We start from the raw sequence: 25633 nt of genomic DNA, 5'->3' as shown, positions 1-25633 counted from the left end.
ATTTTTTATGTAGCAGTAAGCATAATTGTAACATCGCCGGTCGGTATCACTACGCCAAACGATGCTTGTGCATCAGTAGCGTCGGCAGGAGCTGGTGCATAATGTACCACTAATTTGTCTTCTTTTGGTGGACCAGCCTGAAATGTTGTAGAAAAACAAAAATAAGAAATCTATACTGTAAATCAATACCGATTTCTATGGGATTTTCATGGATACTAGAGTGATTAGTAGTGAGAATCCGACAGCCGAAGCTTCTGAGCAACTATGGATGTTTGTTGGCAAATTTTCGCAGTATTGATGGGTTTTTGCGAAGATACAACCTTAAAGGCAGCATACCACGAATCTGGGGAGGTACGGATTTCAAGTTGAGTATCCGTATACGGGGTCGTAGGTTATGGAGACTTGGGTGGTTCCGCTCATCTCTCCCTGCATCATTGCAAACCGCCGCCTCCAGAATGCTGTTCTGTACGACGCCATCTATTGCAACGCTCCACCCATCGCGCCCCCTCCGTCCTGCAATTCGTCGAAAATCAATCCGGACTGCCCTGATAAGCAGTAAGGGACGCTACGCGTGCAAGGGTGGCGCACTGCAATAGAAGGCATCGTACAAAACAGCATTCAGGGGCCGGCTGCTTGCAGTGATTCAGAGAGAGATGAGCGGAACCACGCCGGTCTCTATAATCTACGACCCCGTATACGGATACTCCATCTGAAAACCGCACCACCCCAGATTCCTGGTATCCTGCCTTTAAACCGAACTCTTAACGATTACCGCTAATAAGTTGAGCGCGGAAGACAGAAATGTCTGTCTGTGACCATTCATCCCCCTGAACCGCATGTATTTGCACCCTGTAGGATTTTACAAAGTTAGTACAAGTTTACCAGTGAAGACGAAGTCGTACATTATTCAAAAACTCGAATAAATTTCTATTTCAAGCCTTCGAACACTGCAAACAATCAAAACGAGAGTTCTCGTATTGTCAAAATACTCCTCAGCTTAAAATACGCTAAATGGTACCTTACACTATTTGAAGGAGAAGAGCTAGAAAAGATAGCTAAAGTTGCTTTTTTTTGCAGTGCGGCAAAAAGCGACAAAAAAAAGGAAACGGGTCGCTTCGCTCTTTAACTTAAAGTGCAATTTTACAGCAGTCATCGATTCTTTCAGCGATTATATAAAACTTGTGTAAACTATCATTTGCACAGAATTGAACAAGTGATCAGTCGGTTTTAATTCATCAGACAACATGTAACACTGTTTCAGTATGAAATGAATGAAAAAATTCAAAAAAAAAAGTTCAAAAAATTCGAGCGTACCGATCGAATGACCTCCAATGGTGTTTGAGCGCCAGGATCGATAAATCCAAACACTGGATTGACGCGATACTCGTTGTTGTTGGTGCTTTTCACTTTAAAGATCAGCCGATCCTGTGTACCATTCACCAGATTATGCGTTGAAGTACCACCAGCAGCTGGTAAGTTAGCAGCAGGTGGATCTGAAGTGACCGACATATCAAATGGACCGCAATAGAGTGAAACCTACCGTGTCGTGAGAGTATTGATCGCCCAATTTGAAGCTTTCATTTGTATAAGCATGATTTGCTTTGGGAGGTCATGAACATGAGCATGCAGTAGGAGACGGCTTCACTCAGCTAATTTGAGTTACTGTGTTCAATCTCAGCTGACTGTATTAAAGACAGCGCACCACAAATTCAATGTAGTATGGAAATCTCATGGAGAACATGGATTTCGGTTTGTAGATTATGGATATGAGTGTGACTTCGCTCAACCCCTCATAATCGGTCTGAAAAATGGCGTGGGAACGGGTTTTATGCCTACGAGGTACGTTAGGACACGTAGTCTCTATATACGCTCCATTCACCTCAACAGTCCATGCATTGCATTTACATGAATAGGCTGCCAAGGAGAGCTCATTGATTTCCGACCGCTCGCTCATGCGGTGTGGTGCGGCTTGTGCACCATTGTACCGCGTTCCAACTTACAACGTAGGAGCGAACGCTGTTTCCCACGCCGTTTTCAGGACGATTAGGAAAAATTGAATGGACCCGACTGTCATATACGTAATCTACATACCGAACTCTATGTTTGCCATAAGGTTTCCACATTACGTCAATAGCGTGATACGCTGTCTTTAAGTAGAATCACAACAGCAGAGAAGATCAATAACTCATTCATCGCATCGTAATAGGAACAAGGTAGTGCAGATAGGAGCGTCTAACTTACGAAAACTATGCTTCTAAATCACTCCACCTAGAATTTGAAGAAGACAGTCTGTCGCGAAACGAGAAGAAGTGAGAAAACCCTGGAGTTCTGGCTGCGCGTCAAAATATGTGTAACTTCGAAAAAAAGCCGAAGTGGAACAAAGTAACCCTACTCGTACCTTAGAAAAACTTATCTAGTTTCAAAACGTATCATAGAGGATTCGTCCTACTAGAATTGTTTTTTTTTTTCGTATTTCTTTTCGTTCTCCCAAGGTTAAGTTAAGAAAAGATTGGAAAATTTTGCAAAAATTCCCAAGTTTTCTCAACTTTTAAAACTTTTAAAACCATTAAGAACAGAGCCACTAGAAATGATAATTTATTTATAGTGCAAACTATCGTCTACAAAATACGCGCTCTGTGCCTTTCTACTGACATTTTCTGGTTAACTGGTTTTTACTCTATTTTCTTTACTACTACTTTACTTTATTTTACTGGTTTTTTTCTCGCATTAAGTTGTAAACATTTATTTTAAGCTCGCGAAAATATCGCAACATTTTTGCACTCATTCCCAATCAGGGTCAGTGTTAATCACTAAAATCAGCTCTATGTCGTGCTCCATTGTTGTGGATTCATTTATGTTCAACCCTGTATACCTTGCTTATTGTTCAATAAACAATTTTATTACCTACTTATCAATTTTTAAATTTTATTTATTTTCTTTCAAGATTTCATTTAATATATCTATTTTTGATTGCTTAATGAGCTACTATATTAGAGAGAATGAAGGGGGTTTATGGGAATCGTATCTCAACCACACTCTTCAACCTGCTTTCAACTATTCCCTACAAGGAATGTGTAATTCCCTGAAATATAAACGAATTTGATAAAACAAGAGCAGTCAGAGCCATCAGTACTCACGAAATACTCGTGAAAACATACTTGAATAAACGATTCACAACATTCAGAAAAATGAGGGCACGCATGCATCGCGCTAGAGTGGTGAAATTTTTTTGCTAAGTTGTTGCTAACTTAAGGCAGCGTTTGCGGGATTTTTTTTTTCTCAGGCAGTTTTGGCGGAAGTGTCTTCGCAAGTATTCTGCTGAATGATGGCTTTAGATACTCCTGATGTCTCAAATTTCCGGAAATGAGCGGCAAACCAGCGTTTTCATTTCTATTATTCTACGTTTATATGGCGCAGTCGGCTAAAGGTCCGTTGTAGACACATGGTGGACGGTTCGAAACCGCCTTAGTGCAAACCTTTCATCCCTTCGGGATCGATAAGTTGATATCTAACTTGTCTAGGAGGATAAAAGCACTAATTTGATTATCGGATGGCTCTCGCTAGTCATTGTATAGGCCAATACGCGTTCCTAAACGTCAACGATTACAAACTCCAGTAAAACGCGTTGGCGCATCCCATGTGGATTGACACGCCAGTGGCTTTATTCTGACTTTTCGGCTTCTTTCTATTGAACCTAGTGATTAAGGTTGGAAAGATTCCAATCTTAAACATTCTCGCCTTCAGGCACGATTAATAGTAATCGGCAATGCGTAATACTAATTCAACCCGGACCAATTGTGGAGTGAACTGTCAAATCTGAATTGTATCTTTATTCGACCGCAAGGAAAAAATGTCCCATACAAAAAAGATAGTCTCAACAACTTCTGATAAGGTACACCTACGAGGTATCATAGCCAGGTAAGCACAGGTACGTATCGACGATATCTGAACTCGCCTTTATGTAAGATCATGCGGACTACCACACCTTTATTAGAGCATTCGAGTCGTCCAAAACAAAGTGTAAATGATAGAATACGTTGCACATTGAACAAAACATGTACAGCATATTACAGTGAATACCTCCAACCTTTTTTAAAATCTTGAACAAAAGAATTTTTGAACATGCTTTGCTCCAAGGGAACTGAAATATGCGTTACAAGTTTTGTCATAAAGAGATCACTTAATAAAAGAGATTTGTGAGCAATAGGCGAAATTATTATTTTTTTGAGAAGAGACAACAGTTTGTACAAACAATGAAGTGATAATGCAAATGATATTTGATATTTCCCTTTTCTTCCTCCCTATCTGGGGGCAAATTCACAAGAATCCACGAATAACGTCAATGAACCATTTGATTTGTTAACGTCATGAATTTTTGCGCGGTGCACTCTCAATTTCCTTGCTTTAACCACTGCCTAAAGATCACGATAATTGGAAAATAAACAAAAAAAAAACTAAAATAAACTGTCAAATGAACTAAAATAAACTATTATATGATCATGAATATACCTCGACAAATCGAATCATGTGGTTAATATGTGTGACAAATTCTCGAAGATTTTTCTCTAGGTATAGTTTCATTACGTGATCAATTCCAAATACAGCAGGACTACCGGGAAGAGCAGCCTGAAATTGCCGAAAAATGCACAGAATACATTACATTTACCAAATATTCAGTGTATTCAAAGGTATTCACAGGTTCCCGATTTTGATACGATCAACAACCTTAAATTGTACAAACCTAATAGCTAGGTGTAGGAAATCAACTGACTTTTTCATTTTAAATGAAAATTTACTCTGAAGAGCTTGCATGAAAAGGACGTGGCACACAATACCTACATCCATCAGCTGCAGATGCTTGACTAATACACCATGTTTTTCGTATGGCTTCTAATCGGGCACTAGGAGCAGTTTCGCTATAGTTTCTTCATAGTGATATTACAGCTGTTATTTCAGAGAAAAAAATTATCGTCAAAACTTGGCAAACATCTCATGCCACCCCAGACAATATGATGGAATGAATGACACAAACTCGCTACGGATCTATTCCACTCAACAGCGCAGAAAATGTCCAACATCTAACCGTAAGACCAATCTGATAATCCAAGGAGAAAAAAAAACTGACAGTGAGAAAGAAAGGGATCAACGCACCCATACTTCTCTAGCTATCTCCAACAGCAAAGGAGCTGGCGTTCCATCACGTCGTTTATACTCTACTGGGACTGTGATGCGATATGACAATATTACATCTGACAACAGTTTACGCTCTGAAACAAATGAACTACTTTGAATTCTCACAGAGTAGAACGAAAAAAAACCTGAATTTGAATATCCAGTCGGTCATCCACAATTCAATCAAAAGAGAAAGGATGAAAAGTCACTGTGTTAGGATAGTCGATTTTATCCTCCAAAAGTAGAAGACCAATTTATGACAGCGGAGAAATGAAAGTGTGGGTCTGCTTAGTGCTGTTTCAAAACATCGACCACACAGTCCCAGCAAAACCTCTTATCACTACGCTACACCCAACCTACAATTCAGTTGAAGAACGCTAAATATAGCTCCAACAGTTACTAAATCACAAAGGTAAAGAGCTTATGTGCAATGAATAAAAGAAAACTCGAGAGACTACAACTCAAATCTACACCCAGCTACGTTACGCTTGTTGGGGAAGTTTGCATATAATTGGATCGAAACGACATGAAGCACAGTGCACTAACGGAAGCGGCTCCGCTCGATGCGGAGCGGTCGAGGAAACGTTGGAATAGAGATGGGAACCTCGCGAACTGCAGCAGTGAATGATGCTAACAAGGGTACTCCTTCGATCATACCTGCTATGCTACACCGCTTCGAGCGCAACCGCTTACGCGACTGCACCGTGCTCCATGTCGTTTTGACTCTACTACACAAAGAATAGGCAAACAGAAATTCTTCATCAATTTACAAGGGAACATTTAGATAGTAAACAAACTCAAACTGTGAATTAACTAACCAACAAAACACTTCGGACACCGAGCTTTCGATGATCTCTGCACAATGACTTCGTTACCGCAGGTGGCACATTTTGCTGTGAAAACTAACGAATTGCGAAGATAGTCCGCATCTTTTAAAGTTTCCAAACTCGCCACGGCAAAACTGCAAAGACAATTTTTTGCAGAGAGAATGACATGAATATAAATGGAAACCTTTGAAATGATATAAAAATTCGAAAATAAAGAGAAATAAAATACCCACAGCCACAAGTAGATATGAGACTACTTCAGATTCCAATTTTCAAGGAACTTATTTCTCCAATAATCCGGGTATTTTTCTCGTTATTGAAACGATTTGAAGAGAATGTCCAAAGTTTTAAGGCAAAATGATGGTATCAGAAGTAACCTCATAGATCTACTATTAGCTAACACCTCAGAGGCGCTCCCTGATGGTTTCAGATCCGTATCCAATCAGAAGAGGATACCGCCGCAAATCAAAGCCAGAATGCGATTAATTCGTAATGAGATGGAGAAATATTACTTTCAAAATCACAGAATTGGAGTTTCACGAGGGATACATGTTGAACCAGGAGACTGGGAGAAAAAAGAGGTTGATACAAATTTATTAGGATGGAAACATCACCTACTTCACGAAATAGACGTGGTCTCCTACATTTAGCTCCAGCATCTTCTCCATTTCGTCGGTTAAACTGTATGGGAACACTGCCGGTTTCCGGAGCTTCTCCAATCTTCTCGTGAAATTCGATCTTGAAAACGCCTCAATGATCTGAAAGATCTCTTTATCTGAGTACTCCTGCAATGTATTCTTTAGTTCGCGATTTTTTCGTCCATCATACCTTCTTGGTGAGACCCTCGAAGTTTCCTTCCTCTTCATTTCGAACTTCCTTCTGGTCCGCGAAGGATGTCCTTTCACTCATATCATTGCAAACATGCGGTTCCTCGATGTTCTCCTGAATACACATTTAAAGAATTCGACGGATTGGCCTCTCTTCTGTTTTTATAAATATTTTTATTTAAAAAATGCTTTTCTGGAGCATATACAGGACAAGTAGCTGAGTCAGATAGCACTTGTTGCAGGGGAAAGAACGAGTGAAAGTGAGCTTGTTCCTGCTGTAAGATACAGCAATTTCAAAGGCGAAGCATAATACACCTCCCACCTCACCTCATAGTTAAGTGTTGCTGGGTGAGGTTGTTTAGATGTTGAAGGCTGACAAAAATCCAGGGACTCTGACTCTGAAAAAAAGAGTTAGTTGAAGTTAATTGGAGCCAATTGAAGGGAAGCAAAAAGGGAGCTAGTTGAAATGAAAAATTAAAACGGTCAAAAAGGAATAATTTCGAAATCGAGAAAAACCGAAACGTCACAAAATCATCTGGCACACTAAGCCGAATACGAACAAAGAGATAAGAAGAAGAACGAACATGGCAGGAGTTATATAAAAGAGAGGAAGAAAGAGAAGAAAGAAGAGAGGAAGAAAGAGAGAGAAAGAAAGAAAGAGAAAGAATACTGCTGATGAGCTACACTGCATGGGCAGCACCAAAAACAAACATAAAAAAAGCATTTACGTGAAATAATAATATTGTTAGCAGTGCAAACCGACCTTCTATGGGTTGACCTGCGTCCTAAAAGTAGCACGTTTCATCAAAATCTATTTTAAAAAAGTAAAGAAATCCACTTAGAAAATAAATTACCTCGTTTATAACAACCACATCATTACTCCTTTTAGAAGACGAAGGCGCTTCACATCTTCCCACAGAAACACGCTTACGTGGGGATTTTCTCACTGCGGATTGAATCACCGCCTCAGGAGTCTCCACAACAATAGAAGAGTTTGTGATGACCTTCTAAATAAAACTATTAGTGAAGGCGTAGTAAAATTGCACACCTTTTCAAAGTATACTGATGAATTCAACTATTTAACACGTGAGAAACTATTTAACGAAACGAGAGAACACCATACTAGAGCATAACTAGTAACCAATAAAAAAGTTGGGAGGATACGAAGCAGAAATTACTGAAGCCGTAGAAAACACAAGGAAAAACCAAGAAGCACTTCAGCAATAGATAGCAGAAATAATGACATTGTGGCAACGTATGTGTGACAGCTCGATGCAAGCAATGAGAATAAGAATCACACAAACCATAGGAATCCCAGTAGCACCTCTTGACGGTGACATAGTTGCAGACGATGCCAGCTCGCCTATTGGTTTATCCGCGTTTTGCCCATCCGATGGCTAGAAACGAGGGAGTGCCCGAACAACAAAGGAAAAAAAAACTAATGAGAAGCTAGTGTTTCTGAAGAAAAAAAGAAAATGCAGATAACATTAGATCGTTCGCTACCTTCATATTTACTACATTCTGAGAAACTTCCCTGGAGAAATCATCATCTTCCACAGATTTATGCATGTTTTGCACTTCGGGCTGTGGTGCCACATCCTACAAAATATATACAAAATAATAATAATTCCTGGCAAACGTCTAACAGAATTTGAACCCGCGCTTGCACTAACCATGCAATCAACGCCAGATAGCACTGGTGTGGACTGAGCTACAACATTTTCAGGAACGATAGGCGTTAAGTTGACTGCTAAACAGCAACAATTAATGTTATAATGTGATAGTTTGAGACTTCACTGAGTTTGCAGCTGATTTTAAAAAAACGCACTTGAATCTGAGCCTAATGTAGCATTGGACGACCCGAAATTCACCGACAACGCGTCTGCACACTGCCTTAATTGGAAGATATTTGAAAGCGTGAGAAAAATGTGTTACTTCCACTAAAGGACTTACTTAGAAATTTCGAAATGTTTCGGGTTCTCTTCATCAAGAACATCTAACGCACGTCCAAACTGTAGGCCACCTTCGTGCACGGTTATTGCGGAGGATCGGTTTGATTGCGAAGTATAGTTCCGCACATTGCATAAGTGGACCACATCTCTGATCTGAATTAGAAAAAAAAGAATCACAGTCAGTTCAAAACGTTTAAAGCTTGATTCTGTCGCGCTCGAAATGCTACGGTAGAGTTAGCGGTTGCGATCGAACTGGGATCCTCGCTAGCTGCAATAGAACTACAGAGATAAGTGACTTCCCTTTCGATTGCAACCCCTAGCTCGAACACAGCACTTTGCGCGCACCCATCACCACAACCGCACTGCTTCAAGTCGTTTTGACCCACTACACCACAAATGCAGTTGTAAACACAGAGGAAATCTATTATAAGCTATTATAGCTACATATGCTACGGATGAGTGATAGTTGCAAAATCATTACATTTTCTACTACAACCCGAAGGACGTCCTTTGGTTACAGTTGGCAAAGGGATCCTCATCACTTAAGCTGCACCCCATTAGCTAGACGCCCTTCAACTGAGGGGCTCCGGCTCCTCCCTATCGTACCTATGATACCGTCGTCAGATAACAAAAAATATGCCTTAATTGTAGATATTCTCACGACAAAATTTCGGTGGATACACGACCGCACCTCAAAGTAAAAGAGAGAAATAAAACGCGACCACAAAATAATCCACATCAAGACACTCGTATGAAACAACTAAATCAATTTTATATATGGTTGAAATTTAAGTCTCTTAGTTACTATCGGCAACAGATTTTCAACAACTGAAGTGAAGCTTACTTGAAGCTTAGCAGCCTTTTTGGCCCAATCACCATAACAGCATATATCGACTGTGTAGGCTTCGATGGCATGGTAAAGTGTTGCTGGAATTTCACAGTACGTAACGTCAATCGACATGGCATCCGCATGAAACATATTGCGCCATGCAGGGAACCTGAAGACGAGGTGCGGAATATTCGGGAACTCTATAGTGAGACAAGAATAGAAATAAAATCACTCAAAAACCAATAAAATCGGACAAATCAAGTTCCCCTGAGAGAAAAACCTGGTAGAAACTCCTACCTCGGCTTTGTACCATCCCAGGCCCTGATGAAAACAGTGAAAGGTTCGCCTTTGGCTTTGTACACACCCAGAACCTGTGGGACACGAGTTTATGTGAAGTACAGTGCAGTTTCCACTACAATAAAAAGAATTCTGTACTAACTTGTGCATACCAATTGAAAAACCGACTCCCCAAACGTGGTATATCCGTAGCATTCGATAAGTCCTCCGTAATCCGGCGTATTTTTGGAATCACTCTAAAAACTAGATCTCAAACTCAACAAGTAAATTGAAATACCAATACTACACTGCAAGATTGACTGTTTTTTGTCGGTTTCGGTAGTTCGGTGAGACTGCTGAGATGTGTTAGCCGCGACATCATGGACAGGATTACTAGGTACATCTGATGGGTCGTCGGTAGGTATCAATTTCCGTAGACTTGCTATCTGTAAACAGATAGTAGAAAGTGCGGCATTTAATTGTTTTAAACGAAACAGAGAGGGAAACAAGGCAAAAAAAAATCCATACCCTATCAATGTCAGCATCGGTGAGAGTGTATTTGTTGGAAGTAACAACATGTGGTGTATCGGACTGCCCTCGCCACGCAACAGCATGACATCCAGAATTGTTCACATCCACCAGTAGTACTGATTCGTCGTGATAAGTTCCAATCTGATAAGAAGTTTGCCAACGTCGCAAATCTTTCGATATTAGACGTATAGAAGCGGATTAATGCGATTTCTTTCCATAGAATAGTGGTCAAAGGAACGCTGATAGAAAACTTCGTTCTTAGCATGCAGCGAAGAAAGGACATCATGAGAAAGTCAACTAGAATGCGATCGAATCATTTCTAGCCTTTCAAATCAATGCAAGAGAAATTTAAAAAGAAATCCAAACAAAATCCGCAGTTCTTCTACATATGATCAACCGCTGGCCATGGTAACGACCTTATATAGTGATTTTATTTAAAGAATACAAAGCTAAGCAGCTTTGAGTAACACTAATGGCTAAATCTGGTTTTTTTTTTGTTGCGGCGAAAAAAAGCAAGCAAAGCATCGGATTTGCTTAAATTCGACAGGAGTAAGTAGGAAGGAACGCTGATACACACAAGCTTAGCAGTGAATATAAAACTATCCCACATCATCATGTCTTAAATGAAGCGGTTGATAAAGCACTGAAGAACTACGAAATAAAACAAATGAAATTCGAAAACTACCAACATTGCGCGAATGGTCTCACCTGCGCCCTATGCAGCCGTAAGATATCGTTTGGAAGCAAAGTGTCGAAATATTTGGAAGATTTCTCCGAAATCTTCACAGGAACTGAGGTGTTCTCATCCTAAAATGAAATTGTAAAAAATAAAAATAGGAAAATACTACAGGGAACAAATATCAAATATAATGTTCCAGCTCCTCTATGAAAAAATGTGTTAGTGTACATATTTGCAATCAAAATTATGGCTTTTCTCGAAAAAAAAAAGTTCGGTTGAATAGGAAAAAGGATCGCCAACACACCTGAAGTTGAATAGTTGGACCAAAACCGATATCGTTGACGGACCGTACAACACCATAGACGTGTACACGGCCAGAAGCAGGTAAATCACGAAGCTTCGTATAAATGTAAGGAGGGCCTTTCGTTTCCATTGTAAATACTTCTAAAATAGCGGGGTTACTCGTACCATCAACAAACCCACCAGTTATTTCAAAATCTGCTCAGTTGTCGCATACGCGCGCTTGTCGCAACTGCACCTAACCACACTTTCGACGACGCAAAAAACAACATCTCCATCGCGGGCGTGCGGAACTTTCTCGTTACGGTAGTCGATGTGCTTTCGTGGACACGTGGGGTGATGCATCTAACCTGTTTATACTACAAGCAGCCTCTCAGATAGTGCTGGTCAGGGCCTCATTATGAATTTGGTCATGAATGAAGCCCTCTTGTTAGTTGGTGAAAAAAAGTTGTTAGGAAGGCGAAGTTGAACGACGGTTCCGCCGCTTTTTTTTCGAATGTAGAGGCTTATATGTATTAAAAGCATACCACGAATATGACGTGATAATGGAATCCGCGAGAAAAGCTAAGAATGAGGGTATAAATTATGGGATCCGGGATGGTTTCGCTCATCTTTCCCTAGTCGTCGTGAAAAAAGGCTTGAAAGACGCAGTTTTTTTTTACGACGACTTTAGTTCCAAGGCGACGCATCGAAGTGCAAGCGGAAAGGAGAGGAGCGTTCTAACGTTTCTAACGTATTTCGTTGGAATTAAAGCGCCACCCATGCCATTTTTTACGATGATTAGGGAGAGATGAGTGGAACCACCCCGTATTCCGCAATCTACAATCCATGTCTAGCTTTCTCCCGGATTCCTTCTCTACTTCAGATTCGTTGGTCTTTAAAAGATTGAACTTAAGCGATTTAAACGAATCGTTTTAACTCGACTATACGAGCAATTACAGCTGATAGTTGTAAATTGAGCGCATCTCCATGTTTACTTGATGATTGCACTTCCATGGACCTTCGATGATCGACCTTACCATAACCTAATCGAGGGAAGAATGAAGAAGAGGTGGGTCAATAAACAGGATTCATTTTCCCAAACATGTGAAACGATTATTGTTCAGTTCTTAGCTTTCATCTACCAACGGCGGTCTGAAGGAACAATGGCGGGTCATTGGAGAAACGATGCTTCATTGAGCGCACTTGGACCATTATTTGTTTCAATACTCAAGTAAGTTCACCTTCGAACTACACTGGTTTCTGACAATGTTTTACTGCAAGAGTTTCAGCTTCTTTTTCGTAACATATTTTACAATGAACTGTTCTCGTAAGAAGGACTCGGATAGAAAACGAAAGGTTATTGGATGTGGAAGTAACGTACAGATCAACAATTTTGTGACGTTTTTGTTCTAGGAGGCTGGTCGGAATGTGAAGACACCAACTTCGAAAAATGAATTCGGTGCCGGTGAGGTGTCTTGGGAATCAGTTTGGATATTTCTCTTTATACAACTTTTCAATATAGGGGTTACTGCCTTTTATGCACACCAATTATTGCGAATATGTTGCCAATTCAAATTTTTTTAATATGAAAAGCCACAGTAAGTGTCAGAGAGACTTACTTAGCTTATGAACGATTCACAAAAGGTTTTGCAATAGTGTTGATAGAAGTTGCAAATTTCGAAACACCGTAATTAATTGGTGGACTCATAGCCACCGAATGACGTTCTGAAATTTCATGGGTTTATGGCTAGAATAACCTAGATCTAATAACTTTCATTAGAAAATATGAGAAACTAAAAGAGATATTTAAAGGGAAGAAGGATGAAAAACCAGAGGATACGTTCGATGACCATGCCCCAAAAAAAGAGGATGCTAAAAGAGCTAAGGATGTCAGCGCTACTCTATTTCGCTTTTTTTTCTTTAGTACTAGTGTTTTCATTTAGATCAAAGACGCTAAAGCTTTTAACGCTGGCGACTATAAGACATGGAATAAGTTGATGAAGGAAGATGATGATTTTGAGAAGCCTCTCGCGAAAGCACCTGAGCAACAAGAAAAGGACGGCAAGAAAGCTAAGGAGCCGCCTAAAGAAAGTGGAGATCGTGGTAAAGAAAGTACCAGTAAAGTTGCAGAACCAGTCAAAGATATCACTGAACCTGACGAAAAGGACATGAAGAAAACACAAGAAAGTTCGTGAAGCCGATGAAAAAAGTGTCATAAAAGGTGAACAGTGGCTGAGCTCGTTTAATGGGTACATATTCATGTTCGACTAGTTCATATTTTGTGAATACATGCGTGATTGAGAAATCACGATTATCAGCATTTGTGTTACTGTAGTTTACTTGTGCATCAGGTTGTGTGGAAATAAATCTGAACATGGTCAGATGTTATCATTTTCTCATCATCATCCATCTAGTACATGGTATCATGTATCCTTAATAGTAGCAAAGAGATCGAGAGAACTAGTGTGAAGCATACAACATATACCTAAAGGAAAATTTTGTGAACAGTTGTTTTCCGATCTCCTGTAGATGACATCAAAGAAGCTCTGCTTTTCAAGAACCCACTATCTCACCACTGATAGGGGTGATAACTAGTAGAGTTTTAGTCACAATGCCTCAAATAGGTCTCATTTCCTACATTTACATGCTACTGGTAAGTGGTTGAACACATCGAACTTAAAGGCAGCATACCACGAATCTGAGGTGGTGCGGATTTCATGCGGAGTATCCGTATACAGGGTCGTAGGTTATGGATAAGGGGGTCGTTCTGCTCATCTCTCCCTGCATCACTGCTAACAGCCGCCTCCAGAATGCTGTTTTGTACGATGCCATCTATTGCAACGCTCCACCCCTTGCGCTGCCTCCGCCCTGCGGTTCGTCGACAATCGAACTGCTCCGATAGGCAGTAAGGGACGTTTTGCGTGCAAGGGTGGCGCGCTGCAATAGAAGGCGTCGTATAAACAGCATTCAGGAGCCGGCTGCTTGCAGTGATTTAGGGGGAGATGAGCTGAACCACCCCGATCTTTATAATCTACGACCCCGTACCGTATACGGATACTCCACCTGAAATCCGTACCACCCCAGATTCGTGGTACGGATTTCATATGGGTAGTTATTACGGGGTCGTAGATACTGGGGAAGAGGGTGATTCCGTTTATTTCTTTCTAATTGACGTAAAAAACGGCCCGTAAGATGGCGCATCGAGCATTCGGGGCGCTGTTCTCTATGAAGAGTTGTATTGGAGCGCACCAGCCTCGTGCACGCGCCACTTCTTTCGGACTGTTTTTTTTTCATGGCGGTTAGGAAGAAATGAACGTAATCACTCTCTTTCCCACAATCTACGACTCTTTATAGGCACTACTCACCTGAAACTCGTAACACCTCAGATTCCTGGGGTGATGCCTTTAAGTAGAAGGGTTGGGGGATTGTGTTGGTGTCGAATTCATGTTTGCAACCGTGACTCGGCTGCCGCAATCACACAATGACCCTGCCCCAAACCTTACCACGAGTTCGACAGGTGGTGCTCACTACCGTTAAAGGGAACGTATCACGAAATGGACGATATTTGGATCACTCGAGGGATAGATAGCGGTGGACAGGTGACAGAAAGGCAGAAAGCTTGTGAAGTAGCCTTGTGTGACCCCGTCTGCCCAACGATGTAACTTATTACGAGGTAGAAGTCAGGGAGCTCCTTTTCCTCCAACATTTGCAATTCGTGAATAAGGCTGTTTCACACATCTTTTTTCTAGACCACCACGGTGGCGTGGGGTGTGATTGCGCTCACATTCGTAAACTATAGTTGGTTCAGAAGGACATGAAGCACGGACAGTTGCGCAAGCGGCTGCGCTCGGAGCGGAGCGGTGGTGCGGTTGGGATCGTGTAAGGATTCTCGCTATTGGCACCCATCTCTGCAGTTCTCCATGATACCACCTCGATTCCAACCGCTAGCTCCATCGCACCGCTTCGAGCGTAGCCGCTTACGCAACTGTCCTTGCTTTATGTCGTTTTGACCCGACTATACATCCCTTGCCCTATTTATTCGTGGAGGGACCCCGACACCTTCAATCCTTGATGATGTGCCTTTAACATACGCAGGGATTTGGAGAATATTCATGCAAAAGCTGCTGCGCTAAGCTACTACTTGTTTTCAGAATCGCAATGACACGTTGCGGTTTAAGGAAGAGAGGTGCACGTGAGTTTTTAGCGCAAATAGTTAAAACGTAACTGAGAGAGTTAGGTTATTAGGGTCCATCCGTTACTAATTAGTACTAACTAACATGAGAGAAAACTTTGGGAACGTTTTCTGGAAGGCATAAATCAGCCTCCTAGTTTATTGCCAGGTGACTGTAGAAGTAGAACTGTTTGCGACTGAAGTAACAAAACAACAAACTTCCCTAAATAAACTGATTTTTTTTGCATCAAATTCTTTTTTCCAGAGCCGGACGCGAACTCTGCGGTGATGTTCATTCTGAATTCGTGAAAGAGTACGAATCATCTATCGTAAGTATTATTACAGAAATAGTATTCCTCTACAAGCCAAAGAAAAAAAGTAAAAAAAAAAAAGATCCATTACGATTTAGGGAAAGGTATCACTAGAGGACGAGGATTATGGAGAGGTTTACAAAGATATGGAAACAGGTATAAAAGATAGCATTGTAATATTAAGGATAAATGGTCTCACATATTGAATAAGCAACGCTTTTAGCGGATAGTTTACGCGTAGCAGAACGTGAACTATGCCCAGCACATGATCGGATTTGGAGCGAAACGGTGAGTTCCTTCAGTTATGTCACACATATACCTTCAAATTGGTTGTTGCAGCCTAAGTTTAAGTAGTAATTTCCTCGAATTTATTTCTAAAACATTTGAAAAGAGAAGTTTTTTTTTTTGCTAGAACGTGATGACGATACGCACCAATACCCGGGATTTTACTAAAAGGGAGAGCTGAAAGGCATCACTCCACGAATCCGAGGTGGTACGGATCTCAAGTAGAGTATTCGTATACGGGATCGTAGATTATGGAGAAAAGGGTGATCCCGTCTACTTCTTCCTAATTGCCGTAAAAAACGGCCGGAAAATATGGCTTCGAACGTTCCGGCGCGCTATTTCTGGAGCCTTGCACGCAACGCTTCTTCCGGGCCGGTTTTTTACGATAATTAGGAAGAAATGGACGGAATCACCTCCTTTCCATAATCTACTATGCCGTATACGAATACTCCACCTGAAATCTGTACCACCTCATATTCGTGGGGTGATGCCTTTAAGACTGAGAAATGTTGTTTTGACTCATCACAACTTCATTCCTATAGTCGAACCAAATATGACTCCAGGACGAATAGAGTCGTACTGGCTGTTTGTGGAGTAAATCGCTTCAAAATTATATCTGTTTTTCCCTACTGGCTGTGATTCTCTGCATCAAAACAAAGACTGCCTGTAAGCAGTGCGCGCGAGTATTGGATTGTTGAAATCTGAAATAATTGGACCCTTAACTGTTACTTTCTTGATTCTTTCAAAACTAGCACTTGTATATAGTTCTTTTTGTGTTGGAAGTCAATTCGTTTTCTGATTATTCTTGAATACGGATATACTTGTACATATTGGGATCCCGACGCGTTCTTTCGAAATTTTTTTTCATTTAAATATGGAAAAGCGAATATGAAGAATGAGTGTTGCAGTAAAGATCAACTATTATTGATTAACACCCATCGGTAGCCGGCGACCTGCTCCTATGGACCCAGTTTTGGAGCTCCTTATTCGTTCTAATCTTTTTAAGTGCAAGCGCAAGCTGTTGTTAATGACAGAATCTACATCCGTTAATCCAGTGGGATTCTTAACCTAAGAGTTGTAATTTCGCCATTACTGTACCAATAGAATCAAACACTTATTAGAAAGTAAATATTCCCTTTGAGACTTTGCGGATCTAACTGCCAACATGAATTAAACCAGCGGAAATCTCATTTGCAAATCTCTTGAAACTAATGATGAATTGAAAGAAAAATGTTGCCGCCAAAATAGGACTAAATGTTTTATTTCGAGCTACATTGGCTGGTCTATAATGACCATAGTAGTCCTCATTAACGACACTATTGTAGCTTCCGCCTCTAGAAAAGCATCTTGTTTTTGTTTTGAGAGGTTGTCAACAAGTCAAAATCTGTAAGAATAATGTAGTCTTGAGATGCCTACGACTTTCAGTAATGCTGCATCCTAGGGAGACCGACAAGAGAATATGACAATTTTTTCTTAATTTCTGAGGTGTGCTAGTAAATGGCAAGAATTGCTTTTTTCTAGCTTTCTGGAAAGTTATATCCTAATGATACTGTTGTTCTATAAATGATCCCTTTCAGCATGATCATCGTCCAAAAGTATTACGAGCAGTGACGAGAGCGTTCAATGCAGTATTTGGCTTTTTCTATATCTTGTGCCCACCATGGCCGCCATGGGTCATCCACAAAATTGCTTTTCGGGCACCATCACGTGGAGAGTACTATTTTTTGGTTGGAGGCAAGGTGCGTTTCTGCATTAAGGTCTTTCTGTCCTCAGGAACTATTGTCGTACCTAAAAATATGAATTATCCTGAGTAAGATTGGTGATACGTGCAAATAATTTTAGAATTCTCAGAACTAAACTTGGTAAATGTGCATGCGTATTACTAGCATTACTTAAAGGCAGCACCCCACGAATCTGAGGTGGTGCAGATTTCAGGTGGAGTATTCGTATACGGGATGGGAGACTACGGAGAGGGGGGTGATTCCGTCCATTTCTTCCTAATTGCCGTAAAAAACGGCCCGGAAGATACGGCTTCATTCGTTTTGGCGCACCATTTTGTACAAGAGGTTCGATTGGAGCGCACCAGTCTTGTGCGGCGCCGCATCTTCTGGGCCGTTTTTTACGGCAATTAGGAAGAAATGGACGGAATCACTCCCCTCTCCGTAGTCTCCCATCCCGTATACGAATACTCCACCTGAAATCTGCACCACCTCAGATTCGTGGGGCGATGCCTTTAAGGTAATTCCAGTTATGATTACGATAGCTAGCTACCTGCAATCTTTCCAGAAAGGTGATCGTCATACATTTTTCTCAGCTAAAGAAGCTGAAGGTTTTGAAAATCTTGAGATATGTCTTCCTCATTTGCTACGAAAAAAAGTGAAAGCTGTCGACATTTATTATCACATATTGAGATGTAAGGTAGGTCATATTTTGAAGAACTAACCGTTTTGACTTTTTTCCGACCACCGGCGAAATTTTTCTTTAGAATGTGTGCTCAGTAAGAAGTCGAGGAACAAGATTTAGAATAGATGTAATTGGTCAGAAAATCATGCTATGTAGTAACGGGCCTATTCGGTCACATGTGTGTGTGTGTGTCGTGTCCCACAGCGTCCGAATTGGTGCGCCTCCACGGCCAGAAATCGTCAGAAATCGTTACAATGAGATAGGATTGGTGCGCCAACGACATAAAGCGGTAAAATGGGTCCTCCTGCGTAGATTTGATGCGCCGTTACCAGAAGATACTGAGGAAAACTCCTCTGTGCGGGATTGTTGTGACTGTTGTTGGATTCAGGGGGTTATTTTACATCAGCGCCGCGCAACAAATTTAGTTTTGCTGGGAAGTAAATGGGACACTCTAAATCGTTTCATGGCCGTCGCAACTATATAGCATGCTTCGCATCGAGTGCAGGCGCTTCCGCAATTGCACCGTGCCTCATGTCGTTTTTAGTCGACCATATTTAGTGTAGGGGTTCGTATTGATCTAGCAGTAAAACTTTTTTCCTTTCATGGAGTACACTTATGCTACATCTTTACTCCCTTGAAGATATTCGAAAACTTCAACTCTTATGTTTTAGCCGGTGATTTTAAAAGTTTACGATGATGTACGGATATGTGCCATGGAAGTGATGTGCGAACAGACTGAAAAATGGCTAAGAAGGGCTGATTGTCGAAGGTTTGGCTTTTTTATCTGGAGTATACGAAATTCTATTGATGAGATTGCCTGTTGCGTTTAGAACCAGATCACCGAAACTTATCATTTTTGCTCAACCGAACAGCTCCGACATTGGATGTTGCATGCTTATGGATCCAAATTTTGTATGTTTTGCGAGCTTTTGACACATCAATCAGTATTTATATCATTCAATTATTAGTGTTAAAGGCAGATATAGCGGATTTCTTAAAATGCGATATGTTGGTGTTCGACTACGTTGGCTATGGTGTCAGTGATGGAGAGTCCACAGAAAAATCAGTTTATGATAGCGTTGAAAGAGTGTACAAGTATGTTAAATTTAAATTAGCCTGCAGAGGTTGAAAATTGTGTTTCCTCGGCGTTTTCGATCCGCTGTGGTGCTCATTAGTAGTGTTGAAGCTGAGCGAAGAAGGCTCAAGGAACTGCGACAGAAACGGTGCGGTCACCGAGGGAAACATTAATCTGTTTATATTATTTCATCCCTATATTCTATTACCCATTATGCCTCATTCTATTAAGTTTTAGCTATGCAATAGATGAACTCGGTTATGCTCCGAAAGATGTTATACTGATTGGATTCAGTTTGGGCACTGCTGCAATGGTTCATATCGCTTCAAAAACACCAGATGTACGTATAATTTTTACTCAGAATTATTATACCGTCGTTTTCATACCATCATTTCGTTTATTTAAACCTATAGCTCGGCGCTATGGTACTTATCGCCCCATTCATGTCGTTATGGCGTGTGATACTTCGCCGTCCAGACGTCACATCTTCTTTAGATATGTTCCCAAGGTTAGTTTGTTTGTTCGCTTTTGGAAATGCTAACGCGTAACGATTTTTTGTGTTAATTTTCACTTTCTTCTCTCATATGCATGTCATTCCTCAGTTCAAATGTTCATCCTTAAAGGCATCACCCCACGAATCTGAGGTGGTAGGGATTTCAGGGGAAGTATTCGTATACGGGAAAGGAGACTATGAAGAGGGGCTAATTCCGTCCATTTCTCCGTAGTCTCCCATCCCGTATGCGAATACTCTACCTGAAATCTGCACCACCTCAGATTCGTGGGATGATGCCTTTAAAAGCAGCATATCACGAAGTTGACGTAGTTGAGAAACCTGTAACAAAATATAAGAACCCGAACCGTAGATTATGAGTATAAACTTCACCCCACTCAATCCTCCCTAATCGTCATGAAAAACGATGTGGGAATGGCTTTTGTTCCTACGAGGTACGTAAAAACATTCTTTGTGCACGTGCAAGTTTTCTCAGCAGCCTATTCATTGGTTTTACATGAATATGCTGGCGGAAGAACCCTTTTGATTTTCGAACGCTCACTTGTGGACGAGGTGCGTGCACAAAGGTGGCGTATTTTCACGTACCTCGTAAGAACAAACGTTGTTTCCCACACCATTTTTCGGTACGATTGGGGGAAATTGAATGGGACCACCCTCATGTTCGTAAAATACTCCTCAAACTCTATATTTGCTCACAGAGAGTCCAGCACCGTCAGTTTCGTGATATGCTGCTTTCAATCCAACTTTTCACTTTTTCTCTTTATTTGACGTAAGAAAAGCAACATCTTATTGTTATAAAACGGGCGCTATAGTTTTTATATAAACGTTGAAATTAAAGAAAGAAAAGAACTGCAAAAAAAGAGCAGCTCTGAGTGCCACCATCAAGATTGCCAATTTTCCATGTACCCATTTTTCCATCTGCCATGTGTATGCAAGTGTTGGATCATATTGATCATTTTCAGTTACGATAAAGCGCTGAACATTCGTTGCCCAACGCTTGTTTGCCATGGAAAGGAAGATTCTATAGTGGATCACCACCACGGTTTAGCGATGAAAGAACGAATAACAAACTGTGAACTGTTTTTAATTCCTGCCACGCATCAGGTGCGTTCATTTCTTACTTTTACCTCCCTCTACTGCCTTTATTGGTAATAACGAGTTGTTCAAAAAGTCCTTCCCCCTTTTGGCCATTCTTGACTTTTCCACTTCATTGTATAGAATTCCTAGAAATATCCTACAATACAGCATGAAATGTTTACGACGCCTGAGTTAACGTTTTTTTTGTGTGTTGTATGTTTCATAGACGAAAAACCGAGCAATTACTTTGTAAAGCGGGAAGGAATTTTGAGCACTATACCAATCATTTAGGTTTATTCAAATGTTTTTTTTTTGTTCTGAAATGATTCTATAGTGTAACAATCATGCAACATATTGTAAACGTTATGCTTAGGGAATATTTTGCGAACGGAAAATGTGGGACGATGTGCACAGATTTTTACGCGAGAAAGCGAAAGTGGGAGATGCCTGGATCCAAGCTATACATGAAGCTTTCTCAGAAATGTCCAGTACAATGCATACATAGATACCTCATAGATAACTGCGCTCAAAAAATGATTGTTGCACTTAATTACCTACGAAAGATAACAAGTATTCGACTTTTAATCGTTTATTTATACAGAACCTGTAATTTTTGGTCATAAATAGTTTCGATTCTGTAAATTTCTCTTATCTGGTTAACGAGACTTTCACTTTTTGGACTACGATAAATTGGGATGTGGAGTGCTTTCAATGTTGCAAATGGTCGAATAAGCGCTATTCTAACTTCTATTTGTTCATGTGCCTGTCCTTGAGTTCAAGATGCTTCACAACTCTCAACAACTGGAACAGTTTCAGGCAGGTGTATTAAGACTGTAGAGAAATTATTTTAAGAAATAGGTCAAAGCAGGAACCGGTTCAAGAGTTCTCAGATAAAATAAACTCAAACAGTGTGGAGATCTTTTGGTCATAAAAAATATGAATGCTAGAGCCAGTAGTACAACATGTTAAGAAATATAACGCTTCAGATCCTGGTGGTTCATGGTTCGTTACTTATTACGCCGTCTTGTCCATGTAAAAGAAGAGAAATTCCGCGGGAAAAATAATAACCTCGCCGAAAAAATACTTAAAATTACTGAACCATGAAGTTATTTTATTTGGGATGAGGGAGAAAATCAGTATTGACCGAACATCCATCTTTTGGTCACTCACAAGTGAGCGATGGATGGATCCCTGCTAGTTTTGATCTACAAGGCCCGAGATACCGTCGTAGAGGCTTCAAGACGGGACCTGCGCAAGTCGCTCACTAGGCCGTTATTCGGCAACACATTTTGGCTGGCATAGCTATCCATGCGTATTGTTGCATTTCTCCGGAAAGTCGGTTCGTGGTTCAACAAGGCGCAACATCTCTCTTGAAGATATCGTTTAGACAATATTTATATTAGGCAACAAAATTTCCTTTAGAAATATCACCATCATCTCTAGGGGTAAAATCTTACTTTTGACACCAAAGGTTGAATCATAATCTTTAAACACGGGCCACAAGATACACTGAGATGAACCGACATTGCACCAACATCCCCACATCCACAGCTTGTGAATTGTCGTGACTAAGCCTTCCGCGTGCCGGGAACCTTCCCCTCACCTGTATAGTAACAGTCCACTCTTATAAAACCATCGATAGTCGCTTTTCCATGAAGAAAAACAGAAAAAAAAACCAAAAAATCAGGTTTGTACTGTATCAAAGCGTGGAAAATATCGTTCCAGTTGGTAAGCGGTTAGCAAAAAAACACCACGATGTCATGGCTGAATGAGATGCGTTTATGCCATGCGTGTGGCAAATTCGTTCCGGTTGGGTCCCCTTCGTTGCGTCTCTATGGCGATACGATGACGACAGGCTTTACGATAACTTCTTTCGTTGATGTCGACCTTGTCGTTCGAGAATAACGACGATATTACGAGTTGTTATGATTGTTTCGAGCTTCTTCTTCTTCTGCAGATCTTTGACTAAGCAACGTTTTTCACGGTAGAGCAACATAATACGTGGTCACAGACTTTTAATTGGCGACTTTAAACGCGAGAAAAAAAACTGTAATTTATTATTATAATATTATAATATACTAATATTATAATATAATTATTATAATTTAACTTTATTTGTATATTTTATGGTTGATTACGGCATCTATTTCAGTGCCTCAGCCATCTGTTCCAGATTGAGAACAGCTGGGAACCTTAAATTAGTTCCGTGAATTATTCATTAACCTTAAATTCTTTCCGTGAATTATTCATGGGATTTCCCAAGTTTTAATTTATCTACTGAAAGTTATTGATTTACAAAATATTCGTTTTATGGAAGCTTTCAAAAGCTACATACAAAAAAAATACTAACAAAACAGTATAAAAGAGTCACGTAAACATCCCTAACAGGGATGCGATTCCTTAGGTGTCACTCGCTGAATCATTAAACGCATCATCCCACAAATCTGAGGAGGTACGGATTTCGGTTGGAGTAGTCTTATACGGGATAGCAGATTATGGAAAGGGGGAGGGGTGATTCCGTCCATATCTTTCTAATTGCCTTAAAAAAAACGGTCGGTAAGATGCGGCGCGTGCACACGGCTGGCGCGCTCCAATCGAACTCGTCGTGGAAAGTGGCGCCCCGGAACGCTCGAAGCCGTATCTTCCGGCCGTTTTTTTACGGCAATTAAGAAGAAATGGACGGAATCACCCACCTCTCCATAATCTACGATTCTCTATACGGATACTGAAATCCCTACCACCTCAGATTCGTGGGATGATGCCTTTAAGGGAAGGAAGTCGAGAAACGAGCAGCTCTCATTCATCTGTGGATTACAAACCGTAATAACCTTAAGAAATAAAAACTAATGGCTTTTCAAAAAAAATCGATAATAAGCAATGAACAGTGATAGTTCTCGTGTAGGATTAGCTGCAAAGGAAGAAACTTCATAGACCAAATCCCCTCTATACCTCATAATTTTCCAGAACCTGTTGATCTGTTGATATTGTAGACCGAAATGAAATGTTCTACAAGTACCAGATATCATCCACCGTTGAAAACTCGTCCACTGTAATCACTTCTATCCTGAACTATCGCCCATAAACCAATAAAACCAATGATAGCTCATAACTGGAATTCTATGCACGCTCCTTATTCAACATTGAACCAAGAAAATCCTGTTCGTGTGGCGACAAGGCGTCAAATAATCAATGGAATAATTTCTATATTTTTGCGCAATAATGTTTATTAATCTTATTAAAACAAATAAAATTAGCCATCCACGTTTAGTTTTACTTACTAGTCACGTGAACGAATCCGTGTTTTCTTCCGATTTACGGCACATCACAAAAACAATGTTTAACATTATTGCCGGGTTTAACATTATGGTGCTTATGTTTGCGATTAATGACCGTTCGATTAATGATTACCATAAGCAGTGAGACGTCATGATGTTCTATTCGATCTTCCTTTCGAATATTCGAATATTTCATCATATAAATTCGTGTGATGCACTTGAATACTCGGCAAAAAAGTTATCTTGGACATGCCGAGCATTTAGCAAATATCTAATCATCCTAAATATTCAAGCGTTTTGGTTCTGCTATACTTCTACAAACCTTCTTAGCGTAGCGTTCGAATATTCAAGCGAATAATCGAATAAATTTCAATTTTGTCAAGAAACAAGTGATAACTATTTGATTTGGTCACGTATATAATAAATACTAAAGTAAAAAAAAATAAAATATATAATAAATAAAATATATAACACATAGTCAAGTAAAAAACCACATAGTCCTATGGTCGCACGCTTTCTGGACCAGGAGCGAGTGGTTCCCTCTTTTTCTTTTGCCTTTTAAGTCCTAATTTTACTATTTATTTACTATTTTTATTTTTTGAGCAATTTTAATTAATATTTAATAAAAACACTGACTTGATCATCGGCTGGCCCCCGCAAGTCATTGTATAGGCCAACACGCGTTCCAAAACCTCAACGATTACGAATTCAGTAAAACGCGTTGGCGCATCCCAAGTGGATTGATACGCCAGTGACTTTATCCTTTATCCTTTTTTTACGCTTTACATTTTCGTGAATTTAGATCAAAAGATGATGAGGGAGATGACTACTGGGAAAACAGGTAAAGAGACAAAAATCTTCGGGAAGAACATTCCTTGAAACGAAATGTCGAATTAGAAATAAAATTAAGTTTGAGGGTCTCTGTCACTGTTACCTTGTTACATATATCAAAAGCTCAAGGTTACTGTTAATCATTGTCGTTTCCAGGCTTCGCTACTAAAAAAAAGCAACAGTTTCACAGAAAACGAAAGTTTATTAGATCCACGAAATCCATCTCATTCTGACCAAAATCTAACTAATGTGCGTGAAGATATCTAGAAAAGATATAAATACATTCAGATCCATATCCTTTCATTGTAATTCGAAAAAG

General features: G+C 40.2%; 2 protein-coding genes across 7 annotated transcripts; one reads left to right on the top strand and one right to left on the bottom strand.

Annotated features, from left to right (window-relative positions):
* Nucleotides 1-5: 5 nt before the first annotated feature.
* On the bottom strand, nucleotides 6-11526 carry RB195_007572 (uncharacterized protein; the record flags this gene model as incomplete). Of its 3 annotated transcripts, XM_064181278.1 has the most annotated exons (23): nucleotides 6-137; nucleotides 1315-1493; nucleotides 4349-4415; nucleotides 4510-4626; nucleotides 5152-5267; nucleotides 5991-6133; nucleotides 6618-6757; nucleotides 6828-6941; nucleotides 7154-7224; nucleotides 7590-7611; nucleotides 7681-7833; nucleotides 8131-8223; nucleotides 8330-8425; nucleotides 8500-8576; nucleotides 8655-8719; nucleotides 8780-8931; nucleotides 9623-9776; nucleotides 9905-9978; nucleotides 10047-10140; nucleotides 10205-10329; nucleotides 10412-10555; nucleotides 11123-11221; nucleotides 11398-11526. In XM_064181278.1, 23 exons carry the CDS (start codon nucleotides 11524-11526, stop codon nucleotides 6-8), a joined length of 2556 nt encoding a protein of 851 aa, XP_064038081.1. The 3 variants fall into 3 exon arrangements, with proteins under 3 accessions (XP_064038081.1, XP_013308456.1, XP_064038082.1); XM_064181277.1 differs by lacking the exons at nucleotides 6-137; nucleotides 1315-1493 and having other exon boundaries at nucleotides 4302-4415; XM_013453002.2 differs by lacking the exons at nucleotides 4349-4415; nucleotides 4510-4626; nucleotides 5152-5267; ... (16 more) ...; nucleotides 11123-11221; nucleotides 11398-11526 and having other exon boundaries at nucleotides 1315-1509.
* A 412-nt stretch (nucleotides 11527-11938) lies between these two features.
* On the top strand, nucleotides 11939-21713 carry RB195_007571 (uncharacterized protein; the record flags this gene model as incomplete). Of its 4 annotated transcripts, XM_064181276.1 has the most annotated exons (21): nucleotides 11939-11969; nucleotides 12428-12444; nucleotides 12500-12606; nucleotides 12665-12731; nucleotides 12789-12840; nucleotides 13188-13264; nucleotides 13319-13562; nucleotides 13982-14028; nucleotides 15527-15567; nucleotides 15812-15875; nucleotides 15956-16013; nucleotides 16081-16145; nucleotides 17720-17881; nucleotides 18429-18560; nucleotides 19217-19314; nucleotides 19376-19457; nucleotides 19522-19640; nucleotides 19858-19960; nucleotides 20034-20128; nucleotides 21094-21235; nucleotides 21582-21713. In XM_064181276.1, the coding sequence occupies 21 exons, from the start codon at nucleotides 11939-11941 to the stop codon at nucleotides 21711-21713; spliced, it is 1935 nt and encodes a 644-aa protein (XP_064038077.1). The 4 variants fall into 4 exon arrangements, with proteins under 4 accessions (XP_064038077.1, XP_064038080.1, XP_064038079.1 ...); XM_064181274.1 differs by lacking the exons at nucleotides 11939-11969; nucleotides 12428-12444; nucleotides 12500-12606; ... (8 more) ...; nucleotides 21094-21235; nucleotides 21582-21713 and adding an exon at nucleotides 19514-19519 and having other exon boundaries at nucleotides 15534-15595; XM_064181275.1 differs by lacking the exons at nucleotides 11939-11969; nucleotides 12428-12444; nucleotides 13982-14028; ... (11 more) ...; nucleotides 21094-21235; nucleotides 21582-21713 and having other exon boundaries at nucleotides 12539-12606; nucleotides 13319-13570.
* Nucleotides 21714-25633: the final 3920 nt, after the last annotated feature.

This window comes from Necator americanus, chromosome I (assembly GCF_031761385.1).
Source record: "Necator americanus strain Aroian chromosome I, whole genome shotgun sequence".
NCBI lineage: Eukaryota > Metazoa > Nematoda > Chromadorea > Rhabditida > Ancylostomatidae > Necator > Necator americanus.
The sequence above is the reverse complement of the archived record's forward strand: the minus strand, read 5'-3'. Positions and strand labels throughout refer to the sequence as shown.